This window comes from Staurois parvus, unplaced genomic scaffold (assembly GCF_062004578.1).
Source record: "Staurois parvus isolate SC_StPar_1 unplaced genomic scaffold, SC_StPar_1.0 ptg000090l, whole genome shotgun sequence".
In the NCBI taxonomy this organism is placed as follows: domain Eukaryota; kingdom Metazoa; phylum Chordata; class Amphibia; order Anura; family Ranidae; genus Staurois; species Staurois parvus.
This window is the reverse complement of record NW_028317886.1, coordinates 19,264,036-19,289,602: the sequence shown is the minus strand read 5'-3', so window position 1 is coordinate 19,289,602 and position 25,567 is coordinate 19,264,036. Positions and strand designations below refer to the sequence as shown.

Sequence of the window (25,567 nt, the reverse complement as noted above, 5' to 3'; positions counted from 1 at the left end):
TTCACAGCAACCTTTGTATTTTATAAATGAATACAAAGCGTCCTCTGATTGGCTGAAGCAGACAGGCGGGCAGATGATGTCACAATGGTCCAAAACAAACTAGTGATGCTAAAGCTTTGTTTTAGGGTTTTTTTTTGTTTTTTTTTAATGCAAACATGTCAATACTTACCTGTTCTGTGCAGTGGTTTTGCACAAAGCAGCTCCATTCCTCCTCTTTTCGAGCCACCCCCCCCCCGGCGCTCCTGGCTCGTCCCCCTCCAGCAGTGCCCAAAAGGAAAGCCGCTAACCCTGGGGGTACTGCTGCATGCTCGTCCCAGAGCTGTTCATAAGACATAGAGCCTCAGCTCGGCCCCACCCCCTATTCTCATCTCATTGGCTCACTGGCTGTGATTGACATTGTTGCATTAGAGGGGGCTTAGGTAAGGATTGGGGGGGGGGGCACTGCATACAGTTTTTTTTTTACATTATTGCATAGAATAGATGAAGGTAAAAAACCTTGAGAGCCGATGCACACGTGTGGTGGGATTGAAGCTCAGGTTTCACAGCTAATTAATACAGTAGTTGTATGTTTTTGGGTATGTTTATGCCAGGTAGTTAGCTGCATGGCTGTCTGTAGCTTTTGTACAAATACAGTATGTAGAAAGTACACTCAAAGTGAAGTGAGAACCTCTGATCTGCATACTTGTTCCAAATTAGGTGCTCAAACAGTGCTGAAGTCAAAGGATTGGCAACAAAGCAGGGTGAAAAGCATTTTCAAATAGCAACAGCAACCTACCTGTTTCTCTCAGCCCATGTTTCTATTAAACATACTTGACAAGGTAAGAACTTCACAACTTAGAAATTCATAAAGCAATAAGTTCTACCCATAAGCAGAATACTGTATATATAGTGGGGCAAAAAAGTATTTAGTCAGCCACCAATTATGCACGTTCTCCCACTTAAAAAGATGAGAGAGTCCTGTAATTGGCATCATAGGTAGACATCAACTATGAGAGACCAAATGAGAAAAAAAATCCAGACAGACAATCACATTGGCTGATTTGGAAAGAATTTATTTGCAAATTATGGTGGAAAATAAGTATTTGGTCACCTACAAACAAGCAAGATTTCTGGCTCTCACAGCCCTGTACCTTCTTCTTTAAGAGGCTCCTCTGTCCTGCACTCATTACCTGTATCAATGGCACCTGTTTGAACTTGTTATCAGTATAAAAGACACCTGTCCACAACCTCAAACAGTCACACTCCAAACTCCACTATGGTGAAGACCAAGGAGCTGTCGAAGGACACCAGAAACAAAAAATGTAGACCTGCACCAGGCTGGGAAGACTGAAGCTGCAATAGGCAAGCAGCTTGGTGTGAACAAATCAACTGTGGGAGCAATAATTAGAAAATGAAAGACATACAAGACCACTGATAATCTCCCTCGATCTGGGGCGCCACGCAAGATCTCACCCCGTGGGGTCAAAATGATTGGTGGGGTCAAAAAGAACGATGAGCTGAGAGCTGGGACCAATGTAACAAAGGCTACCATAAGTAACACACTACGCCGCCAGGGACTCAGATCCTGCAGTGCCAGACGTGTCTCCCTGCTTAAGCCAGTACATGTCCAGGCCTCTCTGAAGTTTGCTAGAGAGCATTTGGATGATCCAGTAGAGGACTGGGAGAATGTCCTATGGTCAGATAAAACCAAAATAGAACTGTTTGGTAGAAACACAACTCGTCGTGTTTGGAGGAGAGAGAATGCTGAGTTGCATCCAAAGAACACCATACCTACTGTGAAGCATGGGGACGGCAACATCATGCTTTGGGGCTGTTTCTCCGCAAAGGGACCAGGACGACTGATCCATATATAGGACAGAATGAATGGGGCCATGTATCGTGAGATTTTGAGTGCTAACCTCCTTCCATCAGCAAGGGCATTGAAGATGAAACGTGGCTGGGTCTTCCAACATGACAATGATCCCAAACATACCGCCCGGGCAACGAAGGAGTAGCTTCGTAAGAAGCATTTCAAGGTCCTGGAGTGGCCTAGCCAGTCTCCAGATCTCAACCCCATAAAAAAACCTTTGGAGGGAGTTGAAAGTCCGTGTTGTCCAGCGACAGCCCCAAAACATCACTGCTCTAGAGGAGATCTGCTGTTAGGGATCCGGGTATGACCAGAAATGTGTGGGAGCACAGGCGTAGTCAGGGCTGGAGACGTGGAATGGTCAGGTAGGCCGTTAGGTACTGTGCAGGGCGCGGGGTCTAAGTCCCAATCTGCTTATTCACCAGGGCCCCTGATGGTGGGGATGGACTTGGAGCAGACTGAGACCAGGTCGCAACCCCTGAGTACACCCGGCAATGGTAAAGAGTGTCATCAGAGGTGTGCGAGGAAAGGAGCCTGATGTGAAGAGGCTGGCAGACCTGGTAACAGGGACAGATCCGTGCGGGATGGATGGATGAATCGTCTGGGTAGCGTCAGGCGTAGTCAGGCAGGCCAGGTCAGCAACGGTACCGGAGGAGCAGGCAGAGAATAGTCAGGATCACAAGCCGGGTTCAGTAACTCCCGGGCAGCGCGGTACAGAGGATCAGGCAGAAGGATGGTCAGGCAAGCCAGGGGCTAAACAGGAGACAGTCAGCAGAGGTCAGGATCAAAGCAGGGTCAGCAACTAGGCAGATAGGCAGGATACCAAGTACGGGGGCTCATGGGAAACAATACACCAAGGCACTGACTGCAGGTCTGGCCATTCCTTAAATACACATCCTGCAATCAGCCTCAGGTGATGGCTGATTGCAGGAGTGAGCTTCTGGTTGCTGAAAGCACCCGCTGGCCAGCCCTGGTACTGCAGCCCACACGGCAGGTGAGTCCCACCACCAGTGGTGAATCCATTCCTGACATCTGCATGGAGGAATGGGCCAACATACCAGCAACAGTGTGTGCCAACCTTGTGAAGACTCACAGGAAACGTTTGACCTCTGTCATTGCCAACAAAGGATATATAACAAAGTATTGAGATGAACTTTTGATTTTGACCAAATACTTATTTTCCACCATAATTTGCAAATAAATTCTTTCCAAATCAGCCAATGTGATTGTCTGGATTTTTTTTTCTCATTTTGTCTCTCATAGTTGAGGTCTACCTATGATGTCAATTACAGGCCTTTCTCATCTTTTTAAGTGGGAGAACTTGCACAATTGGTGGCTAAACACTTTTTTGCCCCACTGTGTGTGTGTGTGTAAATACACACACACACACACACACACACACACACACACACACACACACACACACATATATATATAAAAAACACACATACATACATATACACACACATATACACACACACAAATCTACATAATACAGGGCTCCAGTATAATTATGCTTAAAACTAGGCATTTCCCTTTCCCATTACACCTTTCAGCTTACCACTCAGAACAAAGTAAAACTAACATCACCTAACGTTTACCTGTTATGAAATAAATATTGGAGATGCCACTGCTGGTCTGCTTATTAGGCCTCAAATCACACAGGGATTAAATGCATAGCCCATGATTGGGCCATGTGTTTATGCAGATTGTGCGGCCAGGTACTGCATGCAGGCAGCTTATTCATGTTTATGGAGATGTATTGGCTGCACAGGTACACCCGCTTATTCTAATTTGACACTGTGCAGTTGGGACCATGAAGCCTACAACAAAGTTTACTGTGTGGCTGTATATGCCTTTCAATTTTGGCGCTACTAAGCTAAACAAACTTGTATATTGGGAATTTCAGAGAAAAGTCAGGCATCCATATCTATATATTTGTTTCAGATCAGTTACTCTACTGTGATGAAGATCAGCATAGCAAATACTGTAAGTAGCTAGTATTTTCAAGAAAAAGGGTCCTCAATTAAAAATGTTAGTTTGACAACTATGGATATTATTAGGTATACTTACTGATTGGACTTTTTACAAACATATATTCTACTCATTTTGGTATATTTTCCACACCAATTCCAGTGCAATAAATATGTTTATAATATTACACAGGCAATATTTTTCTAGTTCAAACCATATGATAGCAACCATACCTGTCAAATGATCGGAATTGTACTGAATGCTCAGCAGCAGGGTCACCAAGTGCTCCTAGGAATGTGGGGGGTAACAAAGTTGGGTCAACAAGAGATTCTTCAGCTGGGGAGCTCACCAGACTCCGGAGAATGTCTTTTACATTTACATTCTTGGTGGTGGACTGCTCTCCATTCCCATCACCTACAGTATCATTAGATTTTCTGACTTCTGAAGACAGGGTATGCAATACTTCACTAATGGCATCAGGGCCTGAACTCATGGGATCAGTGCCAACTTCAGTCTCTGAATTACAACCTGACACCAACATTGGTTCTTCTCCAATACCAGAGTCTCTTCTTCGTACAGATATAGAACTCTCCAAATCCTCTGAAATCTCTGGTGTGGAACTGGGTAGAGCATCTGTAAATGAAGTTGCAGGCTAGATCAAGCATTTTAAAATTAACCAGACATAAAAAAAGAAGAAAAAAAAAAAAAAGTTAAACTAGCCATTTATGTGACTTTGGAATCAATAACACCAAATATCCTAATTGTGAAGACATCTTAGATCTCATTCACAAGGGCATATGCATGCGTGCATCCTTGAGAAGGGCAATCTTCGCCAATACAGGATGCACAAGTGTTCTGTGCTTCCATGTGCAGGCAGTCCCGTTTGTGTCTAATAGGACACAAGGAGTGCATGGACACAGCCGCTAGTCCCAATTTGAGAACTTTACGGGGACATGTCCCCGAACGCATCCGTCAAAATGGGAGCAGTTTCTTCGTCCCAATAGACACGAACGGCACTGTCTGAAACCCATGATGGTGAAGACGGCCCTTTGTATGGGTGTATGCATAGATATGCCAAATGCAAGCATATAAACCCTCCCCCAATTACCAACACCATCTATTGTGGCACTATGCTATGAAAATCCCACTGTCTGCAAAAAGTGGATTTTCTGAGAGAGGGCTCCATTTTTTTTTTTTAGAAGTCATAAGAACTGGCTCAGTGCCAAGAGGAATTTGGGCTAGTATCAGCATGGAGGAGACCTACAAGCTTGCCTACCATGCTGGAACTTTTATGGAAAGGGTAGGGGAGCTCTTTATCTCAATGTTTCCCTAGATTTATAAAAAAAATATGTAATACAAAAAGTGCAAGCACTGAGAAGTAAAATGTAGGTCCTATTGTTAATTTAAAATATAAAATCAAATTCCAGTAAAGTAAAGATTGTAATTGTGATTTAGGGTGTAACACACAACATGGTGCCAAAATGACACCCCCACCCCCACCCTCCAAAATACCCCTTGCAGCAGCTGTAAGATTTGAAATTACCACACAGCACAATGCAGAAGGCCAACAGATATGATAAATCTGTAGCTACAAAAATGATCAGGAAAAAGATTTCTGTAACATTTTCTACATATTAGATAACCATGTAATGAACGACAAAATGCACAAATTACTAAAAAACACGATCGGTAGAAATCTTTCCTTAGTTAAAGTAATCTGTATTATGCAACATTTGCAAATAAACCAGGATACAAGCATACAAACAGAAAATGAGAAAAAGAACTAATGTGCTGAACATGGTAAAAGTATAAAAAAAAAAAAAAAAGAAAAAAAAATGTGTGCTGGGAAATATGTATAAGGATAAGAATAAAAAATAAAAAAAGGGAAAAGAAAATATGTAAGACACAAAATTCCTCTGTAAATTCTGCTGTAATATTCAATATGACAACTCATACCTATATGTACTGGTATTGTGAACAGACATGCTGGTGATGCCTAGATTTATATGGCCGCATGGTTATAACTACCTGAAGTTCCAGCATCAGCACTGCCATTTTCCACATGCTTGGAAGGGGTGCTGGCTTGAAGCTGCTTTCTCTCATTCTGAGGCTCCAGAATGTCCCGATACTTTGATACCATGAGCACAGAAATGAAGTAGACAACAGCCAGTGCTAGAAACTGGGCCTGCTTACTGTCCTCCTATGCAATGAAAGGGAGGTGTTACATGTTAATGTTCAGGTTCATTCTTTTTTAAAATATTTTAAATATATTTTGGTAAAGAGCAGCTACACAATAAAACAAATTCTGGCCTATTACAACATAATATTGTTGAATATTAACTTTGCTTCTCTTAAAGTGGAACTCAAGGCACATGACTACATAAACAACTGAATGCATACTGTATATTTAAATTTTAGAAAAAAAAACATTTTTTACTTGTTTGTCCAGTAAACATCTCTATCACAATGCATAGCCGTGCAGTTGACACACTTCTCTTGGTTCAGCAAGGCAGCTTCCCATGTCACCTGCCTTCTATTTATTGAACTGTATTGTTACTGTACTGTCTCCCTCCATAATGTAAAGCGCTGAGCAAACTGTCGGCGCTATATAAGTCCTGTATAATAATAATAAGGTAATGAACCAGCATCATTAGCTATGTAATCCAGGATCAAATAAAGCTGAAGCTAGAAACTGTGAAATGAGCATCCTGATTGGTCATTTACAGGACAATCAAGCCTTAGCCACTTTGATGCAACAGATTTAGAAACACAATAGAGGATAAGCCTAAGGCCCCTTTCACATTGGTGCGCTTTTGCTGTGCTCTTCCATGGTGACAAAACCACACAAACACTATTCCTCATTTAATTCTATTTACCTGTTGACCCTGCAGGTGCACTGCCGTTAAAGTCCTGCATGCTGCCGCTTTGGTGCAGTTTTTCAAAAGCACACCAAAAAGGCATCTTCCATTGCAAGTCAATGAGAACGCATCAGTAGCCCATCAGTGTAAAAGGGCCCTAAGAAAAAGCTTTTGCTATTTTGTTCAGAGATGCCTGAGCATCGTAAATAGATAAACCCAAGGTCAGCCACAGTCATAAATGCAAAGTTATAGGAAATACTGTATACTGAACACTGAAAAAAGGCCATCTCAGGATTTCCCTCTTACTACCAGTATGCCTCAGTTTGTAGCAAAGCAGTACCAAGAGTATGATCATCAACACAGAGGTTGGAACACTGAGGGACAAAGGAAGTCATTAAACGGTCAGGACATCCAAAAGCAGAAGACCAGGTAAAAGCCTTGCAAATCAGGGAAATGGTAGCGTTGATGCTGAAGAGTTCAAAAGGCACTCACAGATCTTCTGTTCATGGATAGAAAAGGGTGCAACCCTATTATTATGACCAACCTTGAATAACAGTCTGTTTGAGCAACTGGGAAATGGTGATAGAAGCTGGCCCACCTTTACACTATAAGCAAAAAAAGTCCGACAATTTTGGGAAGAAAAAAAAAAAATTCAAATTCAATTTAAGTGTCATAAAGATTCAATATTTTGTTTTTCAGTTTAAACTCATGGATGGCATTGTGTCTCAGGGGTCTTTTGATCACTGAAAACAATCTTGGATAACCTGTGATAATTAGATTGGCAGGTGAGTCCAATTTAAGGAAAAACTAGGAGGGTGTTTCACATTATTAAGCACAGCACCATTTTCAAGCAATATGGGGAAGAAAAAGGATCTCTCTGCTGCCGAAAAAGATTGAAATAGTTCAATGCCTTGGACGAAGTATGAAAACATTAGATATTTCACGAAAACGTAAGCGTGATCATCGCACTATTAAGAGATTTGTGGCTGATTCAGAGCACAGATGGGTTTGTGCAGATAAAGGCACATTGAGGAAGAATTCTGCCAGATCCATGCATCGGATCAAGAGAGCAGCTGCTAAAACACTATTACATAGCAGCAAACAGATATTTGAAGCTGCTGGTGCCTCTGGAGTCCCACGGACATCAAAGTGTAGAGTCCTCCAGAGTCTTGCAACTGTGCATAAACCTTCTATTCGGCCACCACTAACCAATGCTCACAAGCAGAAACGGCTGCATTGGGCAGAAAAATACATGAAGAGATGAGTGCCGTGCAACCCTGGATGGTCCAGATGGATGGAGTAGTGGATGGTTGGTGGACGGCCACCCTGTTCCAACAAGGCTGCGACGTCATGGTGGAGTCATGTTTTGGGCCGGAATCATGGGAACAGAGCTGGTCGGCCCCTTTAGGGTCCCCGAAGGTGTAAAGATGACCTCTGCAAAGTATGTGGAGTTTATGACTGACCACTTTCTTCCCTGGTACAGGAGGAAGAACTATGCTTTCCATAATAAAATCATCTTCATGCATGACAATGCACCATCTCATGCTGCAAAGAATACCTCTGCATCAATGGCTGCTATGGGGATAAAAGTAGAGAAAGTCATGGTGTGGCCTCCATCCTCCCCTGACCTCAATCCTATTGAGAGCCTTTGGAGCATCCTCAAGCAAAAGATCTATGAGGGAGGGAGGCAGTTTACATCCAAACAGCAGCTCTGGGAGGCTATTCGGACATCTTGCAAACAAATTCAAGCAGAAACTGTCCAAAAACTCACAAGTTCAATGACCTGTTAAAATGTTTAAAAAGTTAAAATGTTGTTAAAAGTTTGATTGAAATAACTTGATTTCAGTAAATACAGTGGGGATCGAAAGTTTGGGCACCCCAGCTAAAAATGTGTATTAATGTGCGTAAAGAAGCCAAGGAAAGATGGAAAAATATCCAAAAGGCATCAAATTACAGATTAGACATTCTTATAATATGTCAACAAAAGTTAGATTTTATTTCCATCATTTACACTTTCAAAATAACAGAAAACAAAAAAATGGCGTCTGCAAAAGTTTGGGCACCCTGCAGAATTTATAGCATGCACTGCCCCTTTTGCCAAGCTGAGACCTGCCAGTGTCATGGATTGTTCTCAATCATCATCTGGGAAGACCAGGTAATGTCAAAATTAAAGGTTTTAAATGCCCAGACTCATCTGACCTTGCCCCAACAATCAGCACCATGGGTTCTTCTAAGCAGTTGTCTAGAAAACTGAAACTGAAAATAGTTGACGCTCACAAAGCTGGAGAAGGCTATAAGAAGATAGCAAAGCGTTTTCACATGTCAATATCCTCTGTTCGGAATGTAATTAAGAAATGGCAGTCATCAGGAACAGTGGAAGTTAAAGCAAGATCTGGAAGACCAAGAAAAATATCAGACAGAACAGCTTGCAGGATTGTGAGAAAAACAATTCAAAACCCACGTTTTGAATTGAAAAAGAATTGAAAAAGATTGAGAAAGAATTGAAAAAGATTGAGAAAGATCTGGCAGACACTGGAGTTGTGGTACACTATTCCACTATAAAGAGATACTTGTACAAATATGGTCTTCATGGAAGAGTCATCAGAAGAAAACCTCTTCTACGTCCTCACCACAAAAATCATCGTTTGAACTTTGCACATGAACATATAGACAAGCCTGATGCATTTTGGAAACAAGTTATGTGGACAGATGAGGTTAAAATTGAACTTTTTGGCCGGAATGAGCAAAGGTACGTTTGGAGAAGAAGGGGCACAGAATTTAATGAAAAGAACCTCTGTCCAACTGTTAAGCATGGGGTTAGATCAATCATGCTTTGGGGTTGTGTTGCAGCCAGTGGCACAGGGAACATCTCACGAGTAGAAGGAAAAATGGATTCAATAAAATTTCAGCAAATTTTGGATGGTAACTTGATGCCATCTGTGAAAAAGCTGAAGTTAAAGAGAGGATGGCTTCTACAAATGGATAATGATCCTAAACACACATCGAAATCCACGGGGGATTACATCAAGAGGCGTAAACTGAAGGTTTTGCCATGGCCTTCACAATCTCCTGACCTCAACATAATTGAAAATCTATGGATCGACTTTAAAAGAGCAGTGCGTGACAGCCCAGAAATCTCAAAGAACTGGAAGACTTTTGTAAGGAAGAATGGGCAAAGATACCTCAAAGAAGAATTGAAAGACTCTTGGCTGGCTACAAAAAGCGTTTACAAGCTGTGATACTTGCCAAAGGGGGCAGTACAAGATATTAACTCTGCAGGGTGCCCAAACTTTTGCAGACGCCATTTTTTTGTTTTCTGTTATTTTGAAAGTGTAAATGATGGAAATAAAATCTAACTTTTGTTGCCATATTATAAGAATGTCTAATCTGTAATTTGATGCCTTTTGGAGATTTTTCCATCTTTCCTTGGCTTCTTTATGCACAATAATACAAATTTTTAGCTGGGGTGCCCAAACTTTCGATCCCCACTGTATGCTGCAAACACAACAAATGACAAGTTTCAGTTCTTTACAACCTATAAAGTGTTTAGAAAAACTTACTGTGCATAATCATTTGGAACAGTGCTTTGTAAGTTTTTTATGTTTAAAAAAATACTGTTATCATTAGGAGGTTTGTTCAATAAAATTTGAATTGTACTCTTAATAGTTGATAACATGAGAATTATGCTGACTTATTTACATCATTTAGGTAAATGAGAAAAAATATCAATTTGCATAATAATTTGGAACACGGTATATATACACACAGGTGAAACTCAAAAAATTAGAATATCGTGCAAAAGTTCATTTATTTCAGTAATGCAACTTAAAAGGTGAAACTAATATATGAGAGAGACTCATTACATGCAAAGCAAGATAGTTCAAGCCGTGATTTGGCATAATTGTGATGGTTATGGCTTACAGCTCATGAAAACCCCAAATCCACAATCTCAGAAAATGAGAATATTGTGAAAAGGTGCAATATTCTAGGCTCAAAGTGTCCCACTCTAATCAGCTAATTAAGCCATAACACCTACAAAGGGTTCCTGAGCCTTTAAATGGTCTCTCAGTCTGGTTCAGTAGGAATCACAATCATGGGAAAGACTGCTGACCTGACAGTTGTGCAGAAAACCAGCATTGACACCCTCCATAAGGAGGGAAAGCCTCAAAAGGTAATTGCAAAAGAAGTTGGATGTTCCCAAAGTGCTGTATCAAAGCACATTAATAGAAAGTTATGTGGAAGGGAAAAGTGTGGAAGAAAAAAAGGTGCACAAGCAGCAGGGATAACCGCAGCCTGGAGAGGATTGTCAGGAAAAGGCCATTTAAAAGTGTTGGGGACTTTCACAAGGAGTGGACTGAGGCTAGAGTCAGTGCATCAAGAGCCACCACACACAGACGGATCCTGGACATGGGTTTTAAATGTCGTATTCCTCTTGTGAAGCCGCTCCTGAACAACAAAACGTCAGAAGTGTCTTATCTGGGCTAAAGAAAAACAGACCTGGTCTGTTGCTCAGTGGTCCAAAGTAATCTTTTCTGATGAGAGCAACTTTTGAATCTCATTTGGAAACCAAGGACCCAGAGTATGGAGGAAGAATGGAGAGGCACACACTGCAAGATGCTTGAAGTCCAGTGTGAAGTTTCCACAGTCTGTGTTGATTTGGGGAACCATGTCATCTGCTGGTGTTGGTCCACTGTGCTTCATTAAGTCGAGGGTCAACGCAGCCGTCTACCAGGAGATTTTGGAGCACTTCATGCTTCCTTCCGCAGATGAGCTTTATGGGGATGAGGACTTCATTTTCCAGCAGGACATGGCACCTGCCCACACTACCAAAAGCACCAAAACCTGGTTCAATGACCGTGGGATTACTTGGTCAGCAAACTTGCCTGACCTGAACCCCATAGAGAATCTATGGGGCATTGCCAAGAGAAAGATGAGAGACATGAGACCGAACAATGTAGAAGAGCTGAAGGCCGCTATTGAAGCGTCCTGGTCTTCCATAACACCTCAGCAGTGCCAGAGGCTGATAGCTTCCATGCCACGCCGCATTGAGGCATTAATTGCTGCAAAAGAGGCCCAAACCAAGTACTGAGTACATATGCATGCTTATACTTTTCAGAGGTCCGATATTGTTCTATGTACAATCCTTGTTTTATTGATTGCATGTAATATTCTAATTTTCGGAGATTGTGGATTTGGGGTTTTCATGAGCTGTAAGCCATAATCATCACAATTATGACATATCACAGCTTGAACTATCTTGCTTTGCATGTAATGAGTCTATCTCATACATTAGTTTCATCTTTTAAGTTGCATTACTGAAATAAGTGAACTTTTGCAAGATATTCTAATTTTTCGAGTTTCACCTGTATATGTGTATATATATATATATATATTGTGACAGTGTGGCGATCTGTCATGATGTAGAAGAGTTATTTCACCCAGGATTCTCAACCAGGCAGGTTGAGGGGCTCCAGAGGGTTAATGTATTGCAGAGGAAACTGGCTTTTTCGGTTTCCTCATTTATTCATTAAGTTCGTTTTGGGATCTGGAGCCTGGAGATTTCAAAGAGATCTGGGAGGGATGAAATCTCCAATCCTGGGACCAGATTTTGGGAATGGCCATTACACTGATTGCACAGGTGTGCATGGCTCTTTTGTAGAGTCAGGACCAGGGTTCTGGGCTCCACCCCGGCAGATAGGAGTCAGGAGGGCTCCACCCTGGCAGACAGGAGGTCTCTGCCTTGGAGTCAGGAGGGCTTCACCAAGGAGAGGTGGAAGCCAGACTAGCTGTGTGCTAGTGGCCAGCTGTGTGCGAGAGCCATAATTTTGGAAAGAGTCTGCAGGAGACAGATGGAAGGTGGGCTTCACCTAGTAGAGGTGGAAGCCAGACAAGCTGTGTGCTATTGGCTAGCGTGTGCAGGAAAGCCATTTTTGGAAAGAGTCTGTAGGAGACAGACATAGAACTGTGTACAAGCCAGGAGGCTGAATTTTCATTTGCATGTGTTTGATGGTGGATACCCCTGCGTGGGAAGCTTTATGGAACATTTTCTTTAAATAAATGTGGGCTAAAAAGGCCTTAAAAAAGAAAGCGAGTTGCTGTGTGCGTTTAACAAAGCTCTACCACTGGAAGAGAGTTCCCACTAATGTGTGTGTGTGTATATATACATATATATATATATATATATATATATATATATATATATATATATATATATATACATACACACATATATATATATATATATATATATATATATATATATACACACACACACATACATACATATACATATACACACACATATACACACACATATATATATATATATATATATATACACATATATACATACACATACATACATACAAATATTATTATGTACATTACAAAGAGGGACAGAACATGTGACAGAATAACAATACAATGCAAAACATGAGGGGATTGAGGGCCCTGCTCTTTCGAGCTTACAATCTAGGAGGGAGGGGATGGTGGCACAGGAGGAGAAAGCTGTGGGGGATGGAGTGGTAGGAAGAGTGGAGGAGGTCGGCAAGTTAGCAGGGGGTGGGGTAGGCTTCCCTGAAAAGGTGGGTTTTCAGGGTGCGCCTAAAGGAGAGTAGAGTAGGTGATAATCTGATGGGTTGGGGCTGGGAGTTCCAGAGGATGGGTGACACCCTGGCGAAGTCCTGGAGGCGGGCATGGGAGGAGGAGACCAGGGAACTAGAGAGAAGGATGTCTTGTGAGGAGCGGAGTGTGCGTGCCGGGTGGTACTTGGATATTAGGTCGGTGATGTAGTTAGGGGCAGTATGGTGGACGGCTTTGTACGTCAGTGTTAGGATTTTGAATTTGATCCGTTGCGCAATCGGAAGCCAGTGGAAGGATTGGCAGAGGGGGGTGGCGGAAACGGAGCGGTTGGAAAGGTGAATAAGTCTGGCAGCCGTATTCAGGATCGACTGAAGCGGGGATAGCCAGCAGCGAGGCAGGCCAGTAAGGAGGGAGTTGCAGTAATCGAGTCGTGGTATGATGAGGGAGTGGAGGAGCTGTTTAGTGGTTTCTGGGGTTAGGAACGTGCGTATTTTGGCGATGTTACGGAAGTGGAGTCTGCATGAGTTTGTTAAGGATTGGACTTGGGGATGGAAGGATAGGTTGGAGTCCAGAATGACACCAAGTACTCTGGCCTGCAGGGCAGGTTTGATGGTGGCATTGTTGGACATAATGGAGAAGTCAATGGGGGGTGGGGTCCGGGCTGGGTGGAAAACAAGAAACTCGGTTTTGGAGAGGTTCAGTTTAAGGAAGTGGAGCGACATCCAGTCTGATATGTCGCTCAGTAGGTGTGTGATTCGGGCGGAGACTGAGGGGGTGAGGTGGGGGGTTGAGAGATAGATTTGTGTGTCGTCCGCATATAGGTAGTAGTTGAAGCCGTGAGAGTGTATGAGTTGGCCAAGGGAGGAGGTGAAGATGGAGAAGAGAAGGGGCCCGAGGACAGAGCCTTGAGGGACCCCAACAGAGAGGGGGAGTGAGGGGGAGGTGTTAGCATTATAGTTAATGCTGAAAGAGCGTTGTGACAGGTAGGATGAGAGCCAGGAGAGAGCAGAATCTCTGAGGCCGAGGGGTGGTCGACTGTGTCGAAGGCCACGGAGAGGTCAAGGAATAGGAGCACTGAATAGTGGCCATTAGCTCTGGCGGTTAGCAGGTCGTTGGAGAGTTTGAGTAAGGCAGTTTCGGTGGAGTGTAGGGGATGGAAGCCGGACTGTAGGGGATCGAGGAGGTTGTCATTGAGGTGAGAGCTTAGGTGGGTGTAGACTAGGCGCTCAAGGAGTTTGGATGTGAATGGGAGCAGGGAGATGGGTCTGAGGTTGTTCGGGTCATTGGGGTCCAGGGAGGGCTTTTTAAGTATGGGGGTGATGTGTGCATGCTTCAGAGGGGAGGGGAAAGTGCCAGAGGAGAGAGAGAGATTAAAGATGTGGGTGAGGGAGCATAGGATGGAGGGGGAAGGAGGTTGTAGGAGTTGTGAGGGAATAGGGTTGAGGGGGCAGGTGGTGAGGCGGGCATCAGAGAGGACCCTGGAGACTTCGATGGTAGTAAGGTCAAAGGTGCGGAGTGTTGAGGGGGCTTCAGTATGAGGAATGTAGGGTGGGTTGGAAGTGGAGGTCAGAGCAGTGGTGGGGCCGTGGGGGAGGGGTGATGAGGGGGAACGGGGTTGGAGGGAGTTTGAGCAGTGACGAAGTCCCTGCGGGTTATGTCGAGGGAGAGGGGGGGGATGAGGGGATAGAGGGGACGGGTTGAGAGGGAGTGTGAGTTGCAGCGATGTCCTTGCGAATTGTGTCAATCTTGTTTTTGAAATGATTGGCAATCTCAAGGGCGGTGAGTGAGGTGCTGGGTGGAGGTGGGGGTGGAGAGAGTAGAGAGCTGAAGGTGGAGAAGAGTCTGTGAGGATTGGAGGAGAGGGCCTTGATGAGGGTCAGGAAGTAGACTTGTTTGGCTGCAAGGAGGTGTAGGTGTGGAAGGCAGATTTGTAGCGGGTGAAGGCTTGTTGGGATTTGGTTTTGCACCATAGTTGCTCCAGGGTATGACTGTCGTTTGAGGGTTTTGGTGTGATCAGTCTGCCAGGGCTGGAGCGGTCGGGGTCTGATGTGGCGCTAGTGAGTCAAGGGCTGTTGACAGCGCATTGTTATAGGCAGTCATAGCCAAGTCGGGGCAGGATGCTGTCGTGGAGTTGATCAGCTGCAGAGTGGAGGGGGGCAGGGTTAAGGTTGCGGAGGTTACGGCTGGTATTAGTGTGACATTTAGAGGGGTAGGCGTTGGAGGACGAGGAGATAAAGAAGGTAATCAGATTGTGGTCAGAGAGAGGGAAGGGGGTGTTAGTGAGGTTGTGGGGAGCGCAGCGGTTGGAGAAGACGAGATCAAGGATATTACCGTCGGAGTGGGTGGTGGATTGTATGCACTGTGCAAATGCAAAGGAGGAGGTTAAGTGGAGGAGAAGGGATGTGGCCAGGTTGTCGAGGTTGACAGGGATGTTGAAATCCCCAAGGATGATGGTGGGTAGCTCAGAGGAGAGGAAGAAGGGTAGCCAGGAGGAATATGCACACCGTGTTCCAAATTATTAAGCAACTTCGATTTAAGTGTCACAAAGATGCAATATTTTGTTTTTCAGTTTAACTCATGGATGGCATTGTGTGTCAGGGCTCTTTTGATCACTGAAAACAATCTTGGACACCTGTGATAATTAGATTGGCCGGTGAGCCCAATTTAAGGAAAAACTACTAAGGGACGGTGTTCCACATTAAGCACAGCACCATTTTCAAGCAATATGGGGAAGAAAAAGGATCTCTCTGCTGCTGAAAAGAGTGAAATAGTTCAATGCCTTGGACGAGGTAAGAAAACATTAGATATTTCACGAAAACGTAAGCGTGATCATCGCACTATTAAGAGATTTGTGGCTGGTTAAGAGCACAGATGGGTTTGTGCAGATAAATGCACATTGAGGAAGATTTCTGCCAGATCCATGCATCGGATCAAGAGAGCAGCTGCTAAAATACCATTACATAGCAGCAAACAGATATTTGAAGCTGCTGGTGCCTCTGGAGTCCCACGGACATCAAGGTGTAGAGTCCTCCAGAGTCTTGCAACTGTGCATAAACCTTCTATTCGGCCACCACTAACTAATGCTCACAAGCAGAAACGGCTGCATTGGGCAGAAAAATACATGAAGACTAATTTTCAAACAGTCCTGTTCACTGATGAGTGCCGTGCAACCCTGGATGGTCCAGATGGATGGAGTAGTGGATGGTTGGTGGACGGCCACCCTGTTCCAACAAGGCTGCGACGTCAGCAAGGCGGTGGTGGAGTCATGTTTTGGGCCGGAATCATGGGAACAGAGCTGGTCGGCCCCTTTAGAGCCCCCAAAGGTGTAAAGATGACCTCTGCAAAGTATGTGGAGTTTATGACTGACCACTTTCTTGCCTGGTACAGAAGGAAGAACTATTCTTTCCGTAATAAAATCATCTTCATGCATGACAATGCACCATCTCATGCTGCAAAGAATACCTCTGCATCAATGGCTGTTATGGGGATAAAAGGAGAGAAAGTCATGGTGTGGCCTCCATCCTCCCCTGACCTCAATCCTATTGAGAACCTTTGGAGCATCCTCAAGCAAAAGATCTATGGAGGGTGGGAGGCAGTTTACATCCAAACAGCAGCTCTGGGAGGCTATTCTGACATCTTGCAAATTCAAGCAGAAACTGTCCAAAAACTCACAAGTTCAATGGATGCAAGACTTGTGAAGCTGCTATCAAATAAGGTGTCCTATGTTACAATGTAACGTGACCTGTTAAAATGTTTAAAAAGTAAAATGTTGTTAAAAGTTTGATTGAAATAGCTTTTGATTTTAGTAAATATGCTGCAAACACAACAAATGACAATTTTCAGTTCTTTACAACCTATAAAGTGTTTTGAAATTTACTGTGCGTAATAATTTGGAATAGTTCATTGTATGTGTTTTATGTTTAAAAAAAATACTAAATAATTAGGTTTGTTCAATAAAATGTGAATTGTACTCTTAATAGTTGATAACACGAGAATTATGCTGACTTATTTACATCATTTAGGTAAGTGAGAAAAATATAATTTGCATAGTAATTTGGAACACTGTGTGTATATATATATATATATATATATATATATATATATATATATATATATATATATATATATATACACACACACACACACACACACACACACACACACACACACACATATACACACACACACATATATACCGTATTTTTCGGCGTATAAGACGACTTTTTAACCCCTGGAAATCTTCTACAAAGTTGGGGGTCGTCTTATACGCCGGGTGTTGTGCTGAAACCTTACCTGTACTTCCGAGCTGACGCTTCTGCGCATGTCTTCGGCAGCAGTAGACGATCGCTGATCACCATTCCTCGCAGAACTGCATGAGACGTCGGATGCAGCCGTTCAGTGCTCGATTGAGCTTGACTGAAACTGTGACATGTGCAGAAGCGTCTTCTTGCCGCTACCCGATGTGTATCCCTTCTCTGCATATCACAGTTTCAGTCAAGCTCAATCGAGCACTGAACGGCTGCATCCGACGTCTCATGCAGTTCTGTGAGGAATGGTGATCAGCGATCGTCTACTGCTGCCGAAGACATGTGCAGAAGCGTCAGCTAGGCAGTACCTTGCAGGAAATACGGTAATTAACATTAATTATTATATATTAATAACTGTGGCAGTTCTCAGATCATCTTGGAGACAGGGAGGGCTGGGCAGGCAGGGAGAGCTGACCCACCCAATCCAAGCAGGCTTTGTATGCAGTGTGCACAGAAAATACTGGTACATCGCTTGCCGTGATTGGTTGGTAGAGGGGGGTAGTCTTATACGGCGAGTATAGCCCAAAGCCTATATTTTAACAGGAAAAGTAGGGGGGTCGTCTTATACGCCCAGTCGTCTTATACGCCGGAAAATACGGTACATACACACACACCCACTAAAAGAAAAAAAAAATGTTAAAAATCAAATTTCTTCATAAATTTAGGACAAAATGTATTCTGCTACATCTTTGCTATAAAAAAAAAATCCAATAAGTGTATATTAATTGGTTTACATTAAAGTTATAGCATCTACAAATGGTGTTATATATACTGGAATTTTAATTTTTTATTATAATAGTAATGGCGGCGATCAGCGACTTCTAGCGGGACTGCGGCGGGCATTCTGACACTGGGTGGGAACTTACTAACTGCCACCATCATCCCAATGAAACAAATACAGTACTAATGACACTGGGCAGGAAGAGGTTAACATCTGGGATGATCAAAGGGTTAACTGTGTGCTGTTTGACATAATGTGCTGTTTGACAAAATGTGCTTTGTGTATTTCACAAGGGAAACATGCTGCTTTGTATTTCTCTGCAATGCTTTTGCTGACAGGAGAGAGACCTGTGTTCATACAAAGGTTTCTCCCCTGTCAGTTTTACATGGCGATCGCCAAAAGCCAAACTGGGGTGATTGTTTCCTGTGACACAATACGGCATACAATGCAAAGGAATGGCATGAATGGGTGTCGTCCACAAAAGGAAGCCTCTCCTAAAGCCCATGCACAAAAAAGCTAGAATTTGCCAGGGCCCATGTTGAAAAAGAAGACAACTACTGGGACTCTGTACTATGGAGTGATGAGACCAAGATACATTTTTTTGAAACCGATAGCTTCAAAACTGTATGGCATCACAATGCTGAGTACAAAGAAAAATGCATGGTGCCTGTAGTGAAACATGGTGGTGGAAGTGTCCTTCTGTGGGGCTGCATGAGTGCTGCTGACGTTGGGCAGCTGCATTTCATTGATGGCATCATCAATTCCAATTTACAGGTGTACTGCTCTTTATGGAAAGAGAAGACGCTGCCATCACTCTGTGTCCTTGGTCGTCGTGCACTTTTCCAACATGACAATGATCCAAAACACACATCTAAGGCCACTGTTGTATTTTTGAAGAAGAACAGGGGGAAAGTGATTCAATGGCCAAGTATGTCTCCTGATCTGAACCCAATCGAACAACTACAGGGAACTCTGAAGAGACAAGTTGAGCATCAATCTCTATCCACCATCAATGCTCTAAAAGAGGTCGCTCTTGAAGAATGGAAAAAGATAGGATGTTGCAATATGTCGACAACCTGTTCATCCCATGCCTAGAAGACTTGGTGCTGCCCTTAAGAATAATGGAGGTCATACAAAAGACTAGATGTAGTAGTTTGTTTGTTGTGGGATGTATCCATTTTTTGCATCAACTAGCTTGAGTAAAAACGCAGATTTTGTAATCCAAGTTATATTAATTAACCTTACTTTCATGTAATGAGCAAAACAAATGTTCTAAAAAAACTCAGTTTTGTCAAAATTTTAGAAATCGTTCTTATGTTCATTGAGATATTGATGAAACTCTTACTTCTCAAAAGGGGTGTACTCATTTTTGCTGAGCACTGAATCACATAAAATCGGCTCTAGCTCCTACAGCCTCAGCTTTACCCTCTGCCTTTCACAGAATTCAGTCCGGATGATTATGCAAACGGATACCAACAATAAAATGCCACATGCCTAAAACTGTAAAAATTACCAAATCCCTTTATTTAAAATACATGCACTCACATTAAAATAGTTAAAAAAACTCTCCCATCAAAACAGCAATCCGCAGTGTATATACCTTTTCACCAGCGCTCAGCTCCCGGTCTTACCACAGGGGCAGCTATGTGCAATCCACTCACTGCTCATAGTTCACTTCCTCTGCTGACATATACACACGGACTGGCCCCCTAACATGTTTCGTCAGATTGAGGACTTCATCTGCATGTAAGCCAAGCTTGGAGATCCAATCCTTAAAGTGATACCGCCACATTGGCTTTAATACACAATTCTTATTTTAAATATATTTGCTTGTCTTATACAATTCAGACAAGCAAATATATATTGGGTATGCCAGAGCTCTAAATTGACATTTTCACGGTGACCAATAAAATAATGTCGTTTAACATAAAGAGAACAGAGTGTGGATGTTGAACACAGAAAAAGACACTGTTTAATTTGCAGTTTCGCGCTTTTCAATGTCCCAGGGAAAATAAAGTTTCATTATTCATTTGTATTTGATTTTGTAAGACTATTTAATTGTGTATTAAGAGTTGTACTCAAGTGGGAATAGCTTTAATTTCACCAAGTTTCCTTGTTGAAATGAAAGAATAAACTACTTTAGGTAGAAAGGAAGTTCTGGACCTCAACACCACCTTCTCCTTGTACAAGTTTAGAAAAGGTTCTTTAGAGGATAAGACCACCATCTTGGGTGCTCATCTCATCAAAGTGATGGCTACATAGGTAAGGAGTAGAGAGAAAAATACTTCATAGGTTCAAAGGCTGAATATGAAGTACTGAAGGAACTAAATGCAAGTTCGTCAAAATGGAGAGAATAGGGGAGCCAGAGATATTCTGTACAAAGGTCTTAGTCAAGGAATGGGAAAGCCAGTGATCTCTGAAACAAGCAAGAGCAAACACCTGACCCTGAGGGCCCAATGCTGATCCAAATCCAGCTTTTTGATGGATGTGTCCCACATAAAATTTACTTGGGTGAAAACCTTTGGTCTCGCATCAACTTAAGTATACCTTCAAGGTACGATGACAGACAAAAAGTAGCCTTTCTAGATTTAACCAGTTGCCGCCCGGCCTATAGCCAGATGGCGGGCGGGCGAACAGCTCGTACTTCTGGGTGGACGCCATATGGCGTCCTTTCAGGCAAGCGCAGTGCGCCTGCTCGCAGGGCCGCTCTGCGGTGCGATCTGTCACCGACCGTGTACCTCGGACACGGCCAATGACAGATCTGTGTACCGGCCCTATTTCCAGTACCATGTGACCTGCTGTGATCAATCACAGCAGGTCACATGACAGTTGTATACTTCCTTCCTTTCATGCCATCCATTGTATACAAGTGTGTCTAGATGTGAATGGTCACAACAATCACATGTACAAGCTGGGCCAATCACAGCCCAGCTGTGTCATGTGATTAGCCATGGCCAAATCACAGCTAAGCACAAAAAAAAAAAAAAAAAACCCTGAATGAATCGATGTCATTCAGGTAAATGCTTGCTTATAGCAAAGTAATTCTTTGGTAATGAAAAATTACTTCTTTGGAATTTTTAAAAGTATTTACAAGCTTTATACAAGGGTTTTTGACTGTGTATCAAGTTTCAGACATTTGTTTCCTGGGTTGGGCAAGGGTAGAAAAGCAGTTCTAGAGGAATTTTCCAGGCAAAAAAAAAAAAAGTACTCAAACTGAAGTTTGTGGAGCCAAAAACATCTCCCCCAAAAAAAAGCTCATCTATTTTTTTTTTTTTAAACGTAAACAGGCGCAATTACTAACAATGAGATTCTGCATGTTGAGAGTAGTCAAGCACAGGGACACACTCTACTAAATACAGTTAGTCTTGGTGGAAAGCATGGGAAGCAAGAATGTGTTACAGTTAATCAAGTTTGAAAAGTCCTGTAACACAAAACAGGAAACACATTTCAAAAGGTAACATAGAACTCAAGTATTGATGTTCCACTTACCACATCTCTGAAGACAACAGCTCGCAATCTGTTTATATCCATGTCTTGTAGAAGTCTGTCATAGTCTCGCACCGGAGAAATTCCTCCTGTCAGTATGTCAACTGGACTCTGGAAACATATACAAAAAAAAAAAAACACACAAACACAATAGTGATGTTAAATTCAATGATATGCCTTACCAATCCCCCTTTAACATACAAGTACTATTAATACTAAGTAATATTAAGTTGAAGTTTCTCTTTTCACTCCAATTAGGTCAACAGATCTCACTTGTAGTGCAACTATGTACAAAAACTAGCATTGCATTAAATCTCTTTAGAAAAAGAACTCAGTTGCCTTTCAAAGCATGGAGTAAAACCTTCCACATAATTAAGTGGGTGAGGAAATATTTAATATATTTTTACAGGCCTTTATATAGCACCAACAATTTATGCAGCACTTTGCATACTGTACTGTAACATCAGCCCGTCTTCAAGGATCTTACAATCTAAGTTGCCCATCTCACATGCATACATACACATACTAGTGATAACTTAGACAGAAACCAATTAATTTTCCAGCATGTCTTTGGCGTGTGGGAGGAAACCAGAAAAGAAAACCCATGCAAGCACAGTGATAACATGCAATGTTCTGGCCTGGACTGCCAAAATCTTATTCTTAAAAGGCTAAGTTCACCTTCTGAACATGTTACACCCGTATTTAGAGTGTAACATGTTCAACACCCCCACCTCAACCCCCTCACTTGTAACAGCAGGTGGGGGTTCTGTTCCTCTGCCAAAATGTAAAAATGGCGCTACTATGCAGGACTCCTCCCACACAGCCACGTCATTCATTCACAGAGATCTGCGGCAGATGGCTTGTAATTTTTAATGAATTACGAACACACTGATCAGCATCCTTGTAGTTCACTGCCCCTCCCCTCAGCTCAGTAACTATCTCCCCATATAGAGGTATGGGCAGAGAGCCGTCAGCCGTGTCTACAGGAGCACAACATAACATTGCACCCACGATCCACTGATCACAGGTATAATGCTTTGCAGGCTCCAGTTAAAAAAATAAATAAATGCTCATGATTTTGCAGGTAAAAATGTGCATTTATTTTTTTTTTTTTTTTTTTTTTTTAACAAAGGTGAACTTATCCTGTAACAAATAGTCTTTTCTCCCATAAACAGGCATGCTCAGCAGCCCCAAGATGTTAGAGTGGACTGCTAATATTTCTGAAAAATTCTATAAAATGTTAATTAAGGGCTCGTTTACACCTCTGTAATTTGCAGTACTGAATGCACCAGAAGATGTTTAAAGTGCTCCTCAATTCAGAAAAAATCAGTTTATTTAATTTCCAGGAATCTTGCAGGATAGCATAGAAGAGAGGCTCTGCCTACAGTACCTGAAAGAAAAAAAAAAATCATCCACAATTATTTGGAGAGTATACTCACCTAGTCTTCTCAGGATTAGGCAAGAACCAAAGGCAACCAATGGAATTACATAATAACACAATACAACACAGAATATACTGCGGAAATCACTGTTGTCCTGGAAGATTACTAGAAATTAGTTATCAGGTAACCAGCTCAGTGTTCCCAAATCATCTTCTAGGACAGCATATGAAAAGGACAAGTTAGAAATACCAATTAGGGTGGGGGTACTGCTTGCAGGACCTGCTTAAGTTGGCCATGGACAGATCAAAATCTGCCAGTTCAGCAGATATCCAGCCAAATTTCAGTGTGTGGCCATTCCTGCCCAACAGAAGTCAATTGTTTCATTGACCATCAAAAGAGAATGTTGGAATACTTTTCTCAATCAGTGGCTGCAGCCACTGATTTGTGTATTCCAAACAGTGGTGTGTCCTGCTGCTGGAATACACTGTCCAGGCAGGAGAATTCCTTCATCCACCTCATTTGTGTGAATGGAGGAATCTTTTTTTTTTTTTTTTTTTTTTTCCCCTCTTCAGCCCACTAGCTAAAAGAAGAAAAATAAACTGACTAAAATAACAAACATGGTATACTTAACTGCTCTGTGCTCCTAAAAGCTGGTACAAAAGACTCACAAAATTTGAGTATCTTTTGCCAAGAGCACTAGCATTTTTTTAAGCCAGTGTCCATGGAGCTTTAAGCTTCTGACAGCCTTCCTTTCTAGCTGAGCCAAGACATACAATCAAGGCTGGAGATGCACACATTATACTTATAGAAAGTGACAGTTTTTGAGACCAAGGAGAGGGGGATAGTTCTTAGTAAGGAAGTGACTGCTCTGGGCTTCAAAATGGCAGCCTCCAACAAGAAGAAACAGGAGCCAAGTTGGAGGCAATTTATAGCGCAATTTTGATAGCATAATTATTAATCTGGAATATATGTTCTTTTGGTAAATGCAATCAGACTGTTCTACTTTAAACACAGGTTGTCTATGCAGCACTTTATCCCAGAAGCAAGTCAATTAGGCTGCATTTGCATAGGTGTTTAGCCATGCTGTGAATCTCAGTGGCGAAAATATACTAATTCTTGTAGCTGGGACTGAAAGCTGTGTGTGGATAGCAGAGCCAGTCATCATGGCTGGACACTTTACCTGCATCTAGCCACGTCAACCACAGGTAACTGCTTGCTGTGTGTGTTCAACCACAATGACCGCGGGTCATCGCTGGTTGACCAAAATTAGTCATGAATTACTGCAGCCGCCGACAGCCTGTGGGCAACTACAGCTATCCGCACACAGCTATCAATCCTAGCCACAGGAATCAATAGATTCTTTACGCTAGGATTCACAGCATGGCTAAACGCCATGACCTTAAAGTGCTTGTAACATAAAACGTTTAATTTTAAGTCTCTTTAAATCTGTATTTTATATATATATATATATATATATATATATATATATATATATATATATATATATATAAAATAATGTTACTTTTTCCTGAAATAGCTATCTAATACCTGGATGATTCTGCCAGTTCCTCTTCTTCGTGGTCGTAAACTGACCATGTTAAGCACGTAAGCCGATACGTGCTAGCATACACAGTTTGCGAGCATTCTACTCCCATTCACAGTTATAGGCACACTGTGAAAGCGTGCCTGTGTCTTTCATTATCTGTTTGAAGACGCATCCCCTGCACACCTCTCCTTCTCTAGTTGGCTAGAGAAGGAGGAAGTAATGTTATGCCCCTGGGATATTTGCGCGTGTACAATTTTGCAAACACTGATGCTTGGCAGCATATATCACTTCCAAAAGTCACAGATGACCATGCCACTCCGTATACACTGCAGAAGGCACAGCAATCATGTGACCGATATGAAAGAAGTTAAAAAAAAAAAAAAAAAAAAACACTGTTATTTCTACTTTCTGACTATGGATTATTAAAATATTTGTTTCAGCTATATTGTTAGGACTATACTTTTAACACCTTAACTACTTTAAACATTGCAGGATTCACATTTTATATTTCTAGGTCAGCATAGGGACGAGGTATTGCCTAAAATCAAGAACAAAAAAGTCCTTGTTAAAAGTTAACTATCTTAATCAACATGTTACATGCTAAACCCCTATTTAGGATGTAACATGTGGCTACCCCCCCAAGCTGTCATTTTTCAAATTCACACGGCTGTGCAGGGCTCCTCCCTCACTGTTGTGTCATTCCTTCACAGAGAAAAATGAACTACAAATCCTGTCTTCCACCTCAGCAGACAGGATCATGGTTTTTAATTAACACAAGTGCAGTGTCTCTGCACTAGTAGTCCATTGACACTTCCTCTAGCTCACCAACTGTAAGCCCATACAGGGATAAGGACAGATAGCTGGA

General features: G+C 42.3%; 1 protein-coding gene across 2 annotated transcripts in view; it reads right to left on the bottom strand.

Moving 5' to 3' along the window:
* Positions 1-25,567, bottom strand: part of LRBA (LPS responsive beige-like anchor protein) — a 970,380-nt gene that overhangs the window by 737,103 nt on the left and 207,710 nt on the right. For both annotated transcript variants that reach the window (XM_089670467.1, XM_089670468.1), the window contains exons 27-29: positions 21,778-21,885; positions 5,849-6,020; positions 4,054-4,453 (exon numbers count right to left, since the gene is read on the bottom strand). In XM_089670467.1, the coding sequence (XP_089526593.1) occupies positions 4,054-4,453; positions 5,849-6,020; positions 21,778-21,885 (680 nt within the window). The remainder of the gene's footprint in view (positions 1-4,053; positions 4,454-5,848; positions 6,021-21,777; positions 21,886-25,567) is intronic.